At 45.8% G+C, this 16,142-nt stretch overlaps 1 protein-coding gene across 1 annotated transcript in view; it reads left to right on the top strand.

Moving 5' to 3' along the window:
- Positions 1 to 16,142, top strand: part of LOC140720514 (uncharacterized) — a 69,679-nt gene that overhangs the window by 8,843 nt on the left and 44,694 nt on the right. The window contains exon 3 of the mRNA XM_073035357.1: positions 8,057 to 8,187. Coding sequence (XP_072891458.1) covers positions 8,057 to 8,187 — 131 coding nt within the window. The remainder of the gene's footprint in view (positions 1 to 8,056; positions 8,188 to 16,142) is intronic.

Below are 16,142 nucleotides of genomic sequence, written 5' to 3'. Positions count from 1 at the left end.
ACACACACACACACTCTCTCTCTCTCTCTCACACACACACACACACACACACACACACACACACACAAACACTCCACTCAGACAATCCCAGACGTCTCTCCCTTACAAGCACTTTCCAATCCCCCTCCATTTTCTCGCGGTCCACAGCACTGCTGCTTCCAATGCCTCTTTCATCAGGACGACCCCGGGAGTAACAGCTTGGAGCCCAGACGGTGGATGAGAAGATCTGGAGACCGGACCGGATACATTGAAGCTGCATCTGGGTTGCGCTCAGGCCGCGACTGTATTAATGAATTGAACCACCGAGGTGATCGGGTATTTCACCGCGCTGATCACCTGCTCTCTGAATTTCGACTGAGTCACCGCGTAAATAAATGTGTTCGTGCACAAGCTGAAATTCCTCATCGAAACGCCGACCCAATGAAATATCCATTCGGAATCATTGAAATTGAAACCAAGAGCTTTGACCTGATAATATATGAAATTTACAACCAGTGTCATCCACAAGAGGATGAAGCTGCCGGAGATGGTGAAGAGTAAAACCACAGACCTCCTCCTGCTCTCCATCTCCGGGTCACTGCGGTTCTCCCCCTTGCTCTGACCCTTCAGCCCCTTACGGACCCGACTGGCCACTAAAATGTGTCGGACTGTCAGAGCGTTGAGCAGCAGGATCCCAGCGAAAGGGAGCAACGGAGTTAAAACAGTCTCCACCCAAGCCTGTGCTACCCACCCGGGGTCAGTTTTAACTTTGTCCCTGAGTCCACAGAACCACGGCACATTGTCGATGATCACTTTGGGTTCCAAGAGGAAGTAACGGGGAATGTTTTTCAGAAAGAACAGTACGCCGGTTGCTGTTAGTACCACAGCCGCAGTTTTCCCGGTGCAATATTTTGTTTTCAGCTTCTGACAGCAAATGGCGACAAACCGATCAAGGGTGAAAGTGACGGTGAACCAGACAGAACAGTCTGTGGTTGCGAACCTCAGTACGTTGATAACCCTGCACACAGGGGTAATGTTCAAAAAACTGTACTTAAAGTAATTGTTTCTTAGCCGGTACAAAATGCCTTCGAAGACAATAGTCAGTAGATCCGCCGCTGCCATGGCCACCAGGTAGCGAGTGGTGCAGGTAGAGAGGCCGCACTTTCCCCGGGACAGGATCACAATCGCCAGTAAATTCACTGCAGAAAGAGGGAGAGAGAAAGAGAGTCAGGGAGGAAGAAAAGGGAAGAGAACAGACACTCGGCATTACTGAACACAATCACCGGGTTTTTGCTAAAGTTCAGAAGTGCGAGAATGTGTAAACAGCTGCTAATCTAACATCTGACAAGCCTCACACTATCTCTGAACTCTCTTCTTCACTGTTCAAATAAGGCGATCTGTGACTAATCTTCGGTGCTAAAAACCAGTTGCATGAACAACAGCGATCGATGCTAATCCTGATTCCATCGCTGATGGGGCCGGTTTCTCTGATTGAGCCGTGACTGAGCAGGCCACGAGGAACTCGGCTTCTGGTGGGGCTGAGGAGGGGCAACGCACACAAAGCACTGGATGGTCACGGCAGCTCGAGAACTTTTACGGAATTGAACAAACACTGACTGTGTCGGGCCCTTTTTCAGGACGAAACGATGCCCCAGTTTACGACGGGTCTCAGAGGGAATGCTGGGTCAACTTAGTAAACCGAGGCTGAATGGCTCCGTTAATGGATTAATTCTACAACGCAGAGCAATTCCATAACACACTTCAGGATGTCCGAGTACATTGATTCAGACCCAATTATTGACCAGCAGACAGTGGGATCCGACTATGACAGACTCAGCAGTGAGACATAAAACACAGGGCCAGGTGTTTAGTCTGATCAATATCTCAGAGACAGTCAACTTCACAATGTAAAACCCTCCCGGTCGCCCAGTCGCATCTTCGGTGCGGGGAAAATGTCTTTATCCAGCATGGGGCATAACTCTGGACGAATGGTCATACACCATGTGTATGAAAACAATAAACTGGTAACGCACGTCTCCTTAAACATTAGAGTTAGGTTTAAAATTGTTCTACTATATATATATTTACAGCACTAATCAGTAAAAAAAATACAAAATTAGGCCAAATTACAAAATAAATAAACAGTTTTATGTTGGACTAATGAGGTAGTCCATTAGTCTCGGACTAATGAGGGAGTTTTCCCCCTTTCACCCTGAACACATGCCCTGTGGTATTTGGCCTTTCATCCTCAAGCTGTCCACTGTGTCTCTGCCCTTGACCTGCTGACACTTCCACATGCTCGATAGATTATCCCAGAGCAAGATTTAGATAGATAGATAGATAGATACTTTATTCATCCTCATGGGGAAATTCAACTTTTTTTCCAATGTCCCATACACTTGTTGTAGCAAAACTAATTACATACAATACTTAACTCAGTAAAAAATATGATATGCATCTAAATCACTATCTCAAAAAGCATTAATAATAGTTTTTAAAAAGTTCTTAAGTCCTGGCGGTTGAATTGTAAAGCCTAATGGCATTGGGGAGTATTGACCTCTTCATCCTGTCTGAGGAGCATTGCATCGATAGTAACCTGTCGCTGAAACTGCTTCTCTGTCTCTGGATGGTGCTATGTAGAGGATGTTCAGAGTTTTCCATAATTGACCGTAGCCTACTCAGCGCCCTTCGCTCAGCTACCGATGTTAAACTCTCCAGTACTTTGCCCACGACGACAAGCAGTTCACAAAATAACTGGCTCACATTTCAATAATAGCAAGAACAATATTCAACGTTCAAAGTGCAATTATTATTAAAGTTTTTATAAAATAAACATCCTTGAGATTTGTCACTCTCGCTCCCCGCGCATAATGCACCGACACCTCGAAATCCGTCTGCACCCGTATTCTCTGATGCGCTGATAAATCTGAGCACATCCACAAACCCTCACTGGCCCAAAATCCTTGTGGAACGCAAATCCGTGTACACCCCTAAATCCACAGACATCCCGACATTCACCTCAGATTATCCCCAATCACACTGCCGCACCCACATGCACATTAGTTGGCCCCTGAACAAAAATCTTTTCAAACATTTCAGAAAATGTCTGCCTCGGTATTAAAAATCCGCACGGAGCCCAAAATTCTTCTGCAAATCTTTATACGCCGAGTCAAGCAAATCTGTGTAAAACCCAAATCCGTGTAGACCCCACGTTCGACAACGCACCCCTGAGACTGTGCACATCACCAACCCTTGCGCCCACCACCATATCTGACAACCCACCGCTGAAGCTCTGCGTATCCCCAAATCAATATCCGTCCCCAGGTGTACGCACATCGACAAATAAGGGAGCGCCCCAAACCCGCTGACAACCCCACATGCACATCAGATTCTCGCAGAGTAAGAATAATTGCAAACAGTTCACAAACTGAACCATAAAAGATTTACGAGCTGAGATCAAAGTTTATAAGTACTATTAATGAGTCTATAAATGAAGGCAATTTGAGATTGGTCACACTCCAAATCTGCAGAGACCCCACATCCGTGAGGACCCCGAATTCCGTGCGCACCTCCAAATCCTTATGCACCCCCATATCTATCCACATCCCGAAATGACTGATACACCCACATGCAAATTCGATTATCCCAAACAAGAATTATTCGAACAAAATCTCTGTCTCCACCTTAAAAATAGCAATAACAAAGTTCGTAAGTGCATCTACTATTAAAGCATCTATAAATGAAGAAACTTTGAGATTCGTCACAACTCCAAAAACGCAGACACCACAAATCCGTCAGAACACCAATATCCGCGTGGAACCCCACCGCAAATCCATCTGTACCCCAAATCCGTGTGGATATTATTAGTTTGACGGTCCTTATCTGTAGGTTCTCACTGATTTTATTGCATTTCTCTACTCCACTGCGTATGTCTGCAAGAACACCAATCTCAATGCAGTATAAGTTGATATATAAATACTTTACTAATAAAGTTAGTTTCATATTTGAACAGAAGCAAAACACATACGGGCACTGGCACAGGAACAGGCATGCGCACAGAGACATGGTATCAGGAGCACCACCATTACCACAGACTCTCCCGCAGGCAGAGACAGACAGAGACGCACGCAGCGGTTCACCCCCACACAGATAAACATTGACACAAATGCTGTAGGTATACACAGACACACAAACACATACGCACACCAATCACAGTCAAGCACGCATAGTACAACAAATTAACAAACAGATCTGCACACTGAAACCCACTCATAAACAGGCACAGAAAACAGACAAATGCAGACACAGAAATCAAAAAGAACAAAGAGACAGGATGAGACATGCAACAGCAACAGATACAGAGATACACAGCAAACAGACACACGGAAACACACACATGCTAATACTAAGGCAGACTAGGCACACATAGTCCTAGACTCGCACACACACGGACTCCTACACATAGTCATAGACGCATGCACATACACACAGACACTGACACTAACACACGAACACACAAAATAAACACGCATGTACGGTGACGTGCAGACACATGAGATACACACTGCTGACGCGCGCACACACACAGACACACAGACACAAGTACTCACATACTTTTACACATCAGCACAGACATACAATCACACAATCTCAGGCACCAGCAGTCATATTCAGACCCACAGATGTGGATACAGACACCGTCACACACACTCACATTCTCCATTGCCTGAAGCATATACACCGACACAAAGTAGCACATAAACACACACACACCCACACACAACCACACACAGACACTCACACATAGAGATTGACGTAGGCACACACACTGAGAAACAAAAAAGCACACACACATACAGACATAAAAATAGTGACACACACACTCCGACACAGACATAGACTGAGACACACACCGAGACGCAAACACGTACACACGCACATACATCTCGACACCGTCACTGACAAAGACCGACAAGGGTACGTACACAGCCAACCCACGAAACCCAAACACAAACAGATGCAGCTACACACATACAGGCAGATAGAAACACACACCCACGAACTTCTCAATCACCGACCTGTGGACACTTTCTGGAGGTCCCAGATCCGTATGCTCCACGACGTTGGACTAAATGTGTTAATGTGGGAGGGGACTATGTTGAAAAATAAATGTGCTAGATTTTCTAAAATTGACTCCTTATACCTTAGGCCACGAACTTATCAATCACCCCTCGTATGGTCAAAGGCATAAACACACAGACAGACGCCCACGGATGTACACACATCGACAACTAAACTATCTTCTCCGATTCTCCAGCTCTCCGTCGTGTTCTGTGGCACTTTCGGGTGTTATTATTAATACATACTCACCCCCAGCTGAGGCTGCTGAGTTTGCGAGCCGTGCAGTCTGGTCCAGAGTGGGTCCTGGTGAGGTTACAGGGTGTTATGATTAAAACATGCTCACCCCCCAGCTGAGACAGCGGAGTGTGCAGGCCAGGGAGTAGGGTTAGTGGTGGGTCCTGGTGAGGTTATAGGGTGTTATGATTAAAACATGCTCACCCCTCAGCTGAGACAGCAGAGTGTGCAGGCCAGGGAGTAGGGTTCATCACCACAAACAAATATTTTCTTGGAGATCCTCTTGGTAGTGTCCCCCAAGCACAAACTGCATAACGAATTCAAGCGCTTGAGGAGAATGGAAACCGTCGATGATTTTATGCAATTTCACAAACTAGAATGCCATAATTTACTTCAATATTTTGTGTCTGACCAATGGTTCATTTGAAGGACATAATTACAGTGGAATCACATGTAATTGATACGACAGCTCAGACGGTTCAGACACCTTTTTGGGGGCAACTAATTAACACAAATGATTAAAGGTATCTATGAATAGAGACCCAAATGCCCACGGTTACTGCTGTGAGGGCTGATATACGGAAAGGCAGAGCATGTAGGGAGACGGATCATGTAGAGGTAGTTACGATCCTTTAAACATGGCGTCATGGTTGGCACAGACACCGTGGGCCGAAGGGTCTGCTCTGTGCTTTACGTTTCTCTGTTCCATGTAGAAGTAACTCAAATGGAAGGCAACAGCGAATCTTTTCTCAGAGCAAACATTTATTTCAATGGTGATGAACGTAGACATGTTTTTCATCCAGGACAAAGTTTGTTATACCCCCGGTAACCGGAGGGGGTTAGTGATAATCAGGAAAGAGGGATCAGGTTACATTCAAAGCAACACCTACAAAGTACTGAGGGAACTCAGCAGGCCAGGTAGCTTCAATCGAATAGAGTATTGTGGACGTTTCGGGCCGAAACCCCTGATCAGGACTTGGAAGAAGAAAGAAAATTTAGAGCAAGAAGGCGCTGAGAGGTGTGAGGAGTGAAGAAGGCGGACAATGTGGTAGGAGATAGGTGAAAGCGGGACTGGGGCTGGGTGAAGTGAGTTTGAGAAAGAGATAAATAGAGAGAGAATAATCTGATAGGAAAGGGTACAAGATCATGGGAAAAAAGGGTAAGGGCGAGAGGAAGGGAGTTGATCGGCAGGTAAGGAGAAAAGGAGAGAGGGAAACAGGAATGGGGGGATGGTGAAGGGGGGTGTGGAATGACGGAAAGTTCGAGTGATCAATATTCACGGCATCCGGTTGGATCCCACCCAAACGGGACATAAAGTGTTGCTCCCCCAACCTGAGTGGCCTCATCGCACAGGAGAGGAGGCCACGGACTGACGTGTCGGAATGGGAATGGGAAGTAGCAGTGAAATGCGAGTGTTGAGTTCATTTCCAGTATATGGAGATTTTCCCGTGTTTAAGGTCGCATTCAGGTGAGGTGCGATCAGACTTGCTGCAGAATCAGAGTGAGAGATAGTTTTATTCCAGAGGATCTTCTATACGATTTCCTCAACTAAAGGTCGAAGGTCACACAGACACAAGCAATAGGGGGTGAGATGGGTCTGATGGTGTTTTGCTGGAAGAATGCTACTCCCAATTTACAGCCCTTCGTACCGTCAAATTATCCATTGTTTGCCGTTTCACAATTAATTCACTAAATTAATCGCGATCTGTCACCGTGGGGATTGCACGTGTCTGACGTAATCGGTTTGGAAATAGATTGAATATCTTTATTTCTAAATCTGTTGAAACCTCTCCCTGTGGATTCGCTAAATGGTATTAAAAACCCCAGGCTTCTGCTGCTTTAACATTTCATTCCGACAAATCGCCGGTAGCACGGGGGAGAATCACTGGACAGAGAAAATGTCTTCAATGTGGGATAGTTACAAGAGTGTGCGGAAAATATTGTACGTGTTCATTGCCGTCATTGGAGTTCCTGGTGAGTGTGCACACTTCATGTTTGGTATTTCTATGTATTAACCTGTTTCCGATCAGTTTACCAGCTTCCAACTTGATGACTGTTACACATATATCCGTCAGAAATATCAATCCTGTCAATTCGACATCTGATTTTTCATATTTAATGACCAATAAAACAAAACTTCTGTCACAACCTCCGCCGGCAGGGATCGACCCGGACGTTTCTCGTCCCTTTCAAGACGCCTTTTCCAGAGTAGTCCCAGTGAAACTCTCCGGGAAGGTGAGATTGGAAGGGTTTTACTGGGAATTCGTCCAGAGTTATGCCCCATGCTGGAGAGAGGCATTTTCCCCGCACCGAAGATGCGACTGGGCGACTGGGAGGGTTTTACATTGTGAAGTTGACTGTCTCTGAGATATTGATCAGACTGAACACCTGGTCCTGTGTTTTATGTCTCCCTGCTGAGTCTGTCATAGTCGGATACCACTGTCTGCTGGTCAATAATTGAGTCTTATCACCTGAATCAGTGTCCTCGGACATACTGAAGTGTGTTATGGAATTGCTCTGCGTTGTAGAATTAATCCATTAACGGAGCCACTCAGCCTCTGTTTACTAAGTTGACCCAACATTCCCTCTGAGACCCGTCGTAAACTGGGGCATCGTTTCGTCCTGAAAAAGGGCCCGAAATGGTCGGTGTTTGTTCAATTCCATAAAAGCTCTCGAGCTGCCGTGACCATCCAGTGCTTTGTGTGCGTTGTCCCCTCCTCAGCCCCACCAGATGCCGAGTTCCTCGTGGCCTGCTCAGTCTCGGCTCAGTCAGAGAAACCGGCCCCCATCAGCGATGGAGTCAGGATTAGCATCGATCGCTGTCGTTCATGCAGCTGGTTTTTAGCACCGAAGGTTAGTCACAGATCGCCTTATTTGCTCTTTCTCTTTCTTTCTCTCTCTCTCCCTCCAGTGAATTTAGTGGCGATTGTGATCCTGTCCCGGGGGAGGTGCGGCCTCTCTACCTGCACCACTCGCTACCTGGTGGCCATGGCAGCGGCGGATCTACTGACTATTGTTTTCGAAGGCATTTTGTACCGGATAAAAAACAATTACTTTAAGCACAGTTTTTTGAACATCACCCCTGTGTGCAGGGTTATCAATGTACTGAGGTTCGCAGCCACAGACTGCTCTGTCTGGTTCACCGTCACTTTCACCTTTGATCGGTTTGTCGCCATTTGTTCCCAGAAGCTGAAAACAAAATATTGCACCGGGAAAACAGCGGCTGTGGTTCTAACGACCACCGGTGTACTGTTCTGTCTGAAAAACATTCCCCGCTACTTCCTCTTAGAACCTAAAATTATCATCGACAATGTGCCGTGGTTCTGTAAACGCATGGACAAAGGTACCACTGACCCCGGGTGGGTAGCACGGGCTTGGGTGGAGACTGTTTTAACTCCGTTGCTCCCTTTCGCTGTGATCCTGCTTCTCAACGCTCTGACAGTCAGGCACATTTTAGTGGCCAGTCGGGTCCGTAAGGTGCTGAAGGGTCAGAGCAAGGGGGAGAACCGCAGTGACCCGGAGATGGAGAGCAGGAGGAGGTCTGTGGTTTTACTCTTCACCCTCTCCGGAAGCTTCATCCTCCTGTGGATGACAACTGTTGTAAATTTCATATATTATCAGGTCAAGGCAATTGGTAACAATTTCAATGATTCCGAATGGATATTTCATGCGGTCGGCGTTTTGATGAGGAATTTGAGCTTGTGCACGAATACATTTATTTACGCGGTGACTCAGTCGAAATTTAGGGAGCAGGTGACCAGCGTGGTGAAATATCCGATCACTGCGGTGGTTCAATTCATTAATAAAGTCGCGGCCTGAGCGCAACCCAGATGCAGCTTCAATGCATCCAGTCCGGGCTCCAGATATTCTCATCCACCGTCTAGTCTCCAAGCTGTTATTCCTGGGTGGACGTCCTGTTGAAAGGGACATTGGAAAGAGCAGTGCTGTGGACTAGAAGAAAATGGAGGGAGATTGGAAAGTGCTTGCAAGAGAGAGAAGTCAGAGATTGGCCGAGTGGAGTGCTTGCATGGGGGCGGGGTAAAGAGAGACTGCGAGATCGTGAAAGATTGTGTGTGTGTGTGTGTGTGTGTGTGTGTGTGTGTGTGTGTGTGTGTGTGTGTGTGTGTGTGTGTGTGTGTGTGTGTGTGTGTGTGTGTGTGTGTGTGTGTATACTTGAGATAGAGTGCAGAAAAGGGGTACGAAGTTGCTGCCAGTACAAGGTGACCTGTGTTAAAGAGACAGGTTGGCTAGGCATGACACTTGAGAGGCAACCGCACGGCAAGTATTCAGATTACAAGTGGTCAGATAGGCAACGCACAAAATTCTTCAGGAACTGAGCAGGTCAGGTATCATCTATTGAAAATTGCAAAAAGTCGACATTTATGGCCAAGAAGCACATTTAGTCCCCATGCTCCAATCTGACATTCAATCTCCACACTCCCCCCGCCATTATAAACACAAATACATCACTGTCCCTAATTCCTAATCAGAATCAGAATCCTTTATTATCGGCAAGTATGAGGAGACACACAGGGAATTTGATGCCGGTTTCGATTATCCCTCACTGTACAGAATTAAAAACAAACAAAGCAATAGTGCAAATATTCATAAACTATATACAATGAGGTCCATCTTGTTGAATGTACAGGTGGACTTGATTTATAATAGACTAAAATTCAATGTTCATAAGACTGATGGTATACGGAAAGAAACGGTTCTTGTACCTATTTGTCCTGGCATACAGTGATCTAAAGCGCCTACCAGAAGGAAGGAGTTGGAACAGGTGATGTCCAGGGTGTGATGGGTCTACAATAATGCTGCTTGCTCGCTTCCTGACTCTTGATGCATATAAGTCCTGGATCGAGGGCTGCTTCACATCAATAATCCTTTCCGCAGCCCTGACGGTTCTTTGGAGTCTATTGAGTATAGTGTGCGGGGAGAGTATTGGGGGGCTCCTCCTGAAGTCCACAGTCTTGAGCGTATTTAGCTCCAGATTGTTCTGACCACACCTGAGGACCAGCCGTTCCACCTCCCGTCTGTATGCAGACTCATCACCGTCTCGGATAAGGTCAATGACAGTTGTGTCGTCTGCAAACTTCAGGAGTTTAACAGATGGATCCTGTGAGGGGCAGTCATTAGTGTAAAGGGAGAAGAGCAGTGGGGAGAGCTCACATCCCTGGGTGGCACCGGTACTGATTGTCCGGGTGCTAGAGATGATGCTCCCCAGCCTCACTTGCTGTACCCTGTCAGTCAGGAAGCTTGTGATCCACTGACAGATGGCGGGGGAGACAGTAAGCTGGGTGAGTTTGGAGTGGAGGATTTCTGGGACAATGGTGTTAAACGACGAGCTGAAGTCAACGAACAGGGCCCTCACAGAATTTCCTGGGTTGTCAGGGTGTTGTAGAATGTAATGCAGTCCCATGTTGACCGCATCATCCACTGACATATTTGCTCGATAAGCAAACTGCAGGGGGTCCAGCAGGGGCCCTATGGTGTCCTTCAAGTGAGCCGACACTAGTCTCTCAAAGGACTTCAGGACCACAGATGTCGAAGCAACAGGCCTGTTGGCATTTAGTCCCTTGATAGTGGGACCACTATCTGACCACTAAAACATCGCGACCCTGCCTAAATCGTCATCTGAATTCTAACTCCCTATATCTGACGTCTAACGCTCCATGTGACCTCGAACTACCTGACATCGCTGTCCCTAAACCACATTGTAAGCTTTTACTCTTCACATTCCTGTCCCTAAACCCAAAATGATATCTACCTCACCCACATGCTTGTCATTAAACCCAATCCGATACTTAAATCCTTCACAAACCTGCCGTATGCCTAACCTGACTTCTAACAGCCCAAAACCCGTCACCAAACCTAAATATGTCCTCTCGTTAATTCCATTCCCAACCCCCGATCCTAATCTGCACTGTAACCTCCTACATCTCCGCCCCTTACCGTAATATGAAAACTAACTTCCAAACATCCCATTCCTTAAATCATAAAGTGAACTCTAAATCCCCTCAACACTGTCCCTAAACCTCAATCTGAACTCTAAAACCCTCCGGCACCCCACATCTCTCAGCCTAAACCCCGAATCTAATCATACCTCCAGCACCACACTTCCCTCTCCATAAAACCTTACCAGACATCCAGACCACCACCACCATTTCCCCAAACGCCAATCTAACCGCTACTTCCCCACATCCCTGACGTTAAACGTAAGTGGCCTATAACCCAGCCACATCCCCGTCCCCAAACGCTAATCAGCCCTGAAGCACTTCACATGTTTGACTATAAATCATCATCTGAAATCTAAATCCGCAGATTCCTGTCCCTTCAGGCCCCCTAAGTCTCAGGCCCTAAGAGACCTCGATAGTTTAGGGGAATGGGCAAAGAAGAGGCAAATGAAATACAATGTTGGAAACTGTACGTCCATGCACTTTGGTGGAAGAAATAAACGGGCAGACCATTAATTAGATGGTGAGAGAATTCAAAATGCAGACGTTCAAAGGGACTTGGGAGTCCTTGTTCAAAATGTTCTAAACGTTATCCTCCAGGTTGAGTCGGTGGTGAAGAAGGCAAATGCAATGTCAGCGTTTATTTCTAGAGGTGTAGAATATTAATACAGGAATGCGATGTTGATGCTCTACAAGGCACTGCTCAGACCACACAGAGTATTGCATGCAGTTTCGGAATCCTTCACTTCTCATTCTTAGGATCTTTTTTGTTGGTACATAATCTTCTACTGCTATACAATGATACAAGATTTCAACAAATTAATATGTATACAATTAATAAAGCTGAAGAAAACAAGCTGATCGTAATATATAAAATTGATATATATATATATATGAAGAAAAGAAGGGAAAAAAAGAACCCCCGTCTGACTAAGAAAAAAATACCCAATGACTACAAAAAAAGGGAAACAAAAACGATTAGGCATCAACCCCCTCGGAGCAATACGTCTTACCCTCATCTATATAAATAAAGAAAAAGAGTCATCAACCGCTAATTCATGTTTATATAGAATAAGATTGGAAGGAAACCTTATAAAATAATTCAAATTAAATGATAACATTTGGCAAAAGAGCCCCATCTTCTCTCAAAATCGAACCGGGGATCAAAAGTTCTACTTCTAATTTTTATTCCAAACTGGGACATAACAAAGCTTGAGAAAAACTTTCGATTAATGTAGAGGCCGGAATCCTTATTTTAGAAATGATATACTGATATCGGAGAGGGTTTAGAGAATATTCACGAGAATGATTCCAGGAATGAACGGGATACCGTATGAGGAACGTCTGGCAGCCCTTGGGCTGTCTTTCCTGCAGTTCAGGAGAATGAAGGGGGATCTCAAAGAAACATTCCAAGTGTTAAAAGGCCAGAACAGATTAGATATGGCAAAGTTATTACGCATGGTAGGGGATTCTGGGATAAGAGGACACGACTTCAGGATTGAAAGACGACCTTTAAGAACGGACATAGGGAGAAATTACTTTAGTCGGAGGGTGGTAAATCTGTGGAATGTGTTGCCACGTGCACCTGTGGAGGCCAAGCAAAAGCTTACCTGACCTCTGACTCTCCATATCCCTCACCTTAAATATAATCTGACCTCATCCCTGTCCCGAAACGCGAATCAGATCTGAAACGCCCCACATGTCTGACCGTAAATCATAAACTGAAATCGAAATTCACAGATCCCTGTCACTAAATCCTAATCTGAACTAACACTGATGTATGGGCCAGGACAACTTGGTGGGGTTGCGTAATACTGCATCTCGAGTGAAGAGATCAAGAAACACAAGGGATGATTTTCCCACTGCCCCCATAATCACAACCGAATCAAACAACGACATGTTCTTCATTTTCCCAGTCAGTGAAAAAGCCAAGATACCAAGAAGGCGATATGGATCCGATTAGTTAAACTGGAACCAGAGAAAACAGGTCGCCCTAAACTCTCAGTGACAGGGTGGAGTGACTCTGAATCTCCAGTAAACCCTGTTGGTATAAACCGGGCGACCCACCACACCCAGATGCAAAATACAGATTACCGTAAACTTAAAGTAGGGAGGTTCCGTCTTACTTTGAGATGAAGCCTCAGACCGAAATTGTTAAAGTAAAATCAACTAAAGAGATCTGAAATACCTTAAACTCGGGATGTCATGGTTTCGATTATCTTTGCCCATGGGAGTGTCACAAGCCTGGCCTGAGCAACCCTGCTGGGTGGCCCTGGTGAGGGCATCGAGTGATTAAAGTCCTGAATTACCCCCAACGAAAACAGTTTACATTACTGATGACGCGTTCCAGTGCAAACCTGGTTAATTAAGCCGTGTTTTTTGGACTAGGTTAATGAAAGGCGTGGGGCAGATAAAAGTTGTTCTGCCAGAGCCCCACATTCCGGTTTACCCTAAACTCCACAAGTCTGTCTCCCCAGCCCAACATGTACATCGCCAGCCTTACCGTTAACCATAATCCTACAACACAAATATCCCGGACTGCACCCCGACTAACTCTGGCCACAGCCCCACGAACAAGCTCACTTAATACCAGCTCTCTTCCACCCCGCTATCTCCCCATGTGGAGACCTGCATCTCCATCTCCCGACCCTACCCAGAAACTAACACCTACTCCCCTCCTACACACCCGTGTAAACCCTAACCCACACCTCGACACTCATTCTCTGCAATCCAACATCATCCCCCACTTCAATCACAAGTAGTAATCCTATCAGCTTAGCATATTCATAACAATAAACCTGAAAATTTGTGTAAGGGGGAGGAAAATCTCATTAAGGCATGGTTAACTGAGTTAACGAAGGCGCGGGCCAGAGCAAAGTGGCAGGGTTGAGTGACACTGAATCCCCAGAGACGAAATCAAGAAGCACAAGAGCGATGATTTCCCCTCTGCCCGCATAAGCACAACATAACTATTACATTGTGGAGAGGAGGTGGGAACAGACAAATGGTTTATGCTTTACTCGACACATGGAACATTGAAGAGTACAGAACAGGAACCGGCCATTCGGCCCACCGTTTTGTGCCGAGCCAGATCCAAAGCAAATCAAGAACACCCGAATACTAATCCCTCCTACCTACACCATGTTCATATCCCTCAACTTCCTGACATCCATGTGCCTATCCCACACGACTCTTCAGAACCTCTCATGTATTTCCTTCTACCACTGTACCAGGCATCCACGAGTCTCTGAATAAAATTATAGGCTTGCACACAAACAGAAGACAGAGTGTAGTGATTGAAGGGACTTATTGGAGCCGGAAGCCTGCAATTAGCGGTGTTCCACAGGGTTCTGTGCTGGGAGCTCTGCTGTCTCTGATGTATATAAATGACCTGGATGAAGATGGAAATGGGTGGGTTGGTAAATTTGCCGATAATTCCAAGATCTGTGGAGCTTTGGATCGTGTAGAAGACTGGCAAAGAATGCAGCACAATATAGATCAGTTGCAGACAATGGCTGAGAAATGGCAGGTGGGGGTTAACTACGATAAATGCAAGGAGATGGTACATTGTAAAGGCAAGATCCTCAACAGTGTTGCTATGCAGAGAGATCTTGGATCCAAAGCAATATCTCGTTGAAACTGGCTATACAGGTCGATGTGGTGTTTTAGAAGGCTTATGGAATTCATGTTTTTATTAGTCGAGAAATTGAGTTCAAAAGTCAGGAGATTATGCTGCACCTCTACAAAACTCTGGTTATGCCACATCTGGAGTATTGGATACAGTTTTGATCACTCCACTATAGGAAGGATGTTGAGGTTTTGGGGATGGTGCTGAGGAGATTTTCCAGGATGCTGCCTGGTTCAGAGAACATGTGCTACCACCAGAGTCCGGATAAACTTGATTTGATTCTTCTGGAGCGTTGGACGCTGAGGAGAGATTCGATGGAGGTTTATATGATTATGAGAGGCAAGGATAGAGTCGACCAAATGTATCCATTTCCCAGGGTTGAAATGACTAACTCCAGGGGACATGCATTGCAGGTGAGTGGGGATACGTTCATCGATAATCTGAAGGGTGAGCGCGTATTTGGAGATGCGCACAGATTCGGGAATGTCAGAAGATCCAGGGCTCTGATGAGTATCAAAATTGTACAATTTATACATACATTGATTATAAGTAATCTTTAAACTTTGAACTTTTCTCTTGTCATGTGCTTGACGATGGAGGAGGCCATTTTGGAAGACTGTACTTGCAGCCCTCCATTTTGAGATCACTTTGAACTGAATCTTGCTCTGGGATAATCTGATGTGGATTTGGGTATCACCTGATAAGGATGTGTGCTCTCTTGCGGATGCTGATAGATTCTGATTGTGGGCGGCTATGGGGTGCGCATGGATAAATAGGTGTCGGCCTGTTTGGGGGGTGTCGGAGGATGAGAGGTTTAGAACAGTAATGAAGCCGCTCCAACTCTCTTGGTTGTTGGCTGAAACCAGTTTCAGTGTGGGTCCTGGCGGTGGTCACAACCTCCATTATCGTGTCAGTAGCTTCCACTCGGTTCACCAGTGAGCTATGCAAGTCCCTGGTGGAGACAGAGGAATACCAGCGCACACGGATGTTGGAGTGTTCTTCATTGCCGTTTCTGTGACTGTTCTGTTTGGCCAGCCCGGGTTGTTAGCCCTGAGCGAAACTCTCAAAAAATATTTAGTTGGAACGCTATTGGAAGTTATTTTAAGGAACCGGATATATACGGACTTGGAGAGCCAGTGCCTGATTAGAGATAGTCAATATAGCGTTGTGCGTGATGCTTCCATGTCTAATCAATCTTACAGAGTCTTCAGAGGTGCTTACTA

This window comes from Hemitrygon akajei, unplaced genomic scaffold, assembly GCF_048418815.1.
Source record: "Hemitrygon akajei unplaced genomic scaffold, sHemAka1.3 Scf000044, whole genome shotgun sequence".
In the NCBI taxonomy this organism is placed as follows: domain Eukaryota; kingdom Metazoa; phylum Chordata; class Chondrichthyes; order Myliobatiformes; family Dasyatidae; genus Hemitrygon; species Hemitrygon akajei.
The sequence above is the reverse complement of the archived record's forward strand: the minus strand, read 5'-3'. Positions and strand labels throughout refer to the sequence as shown.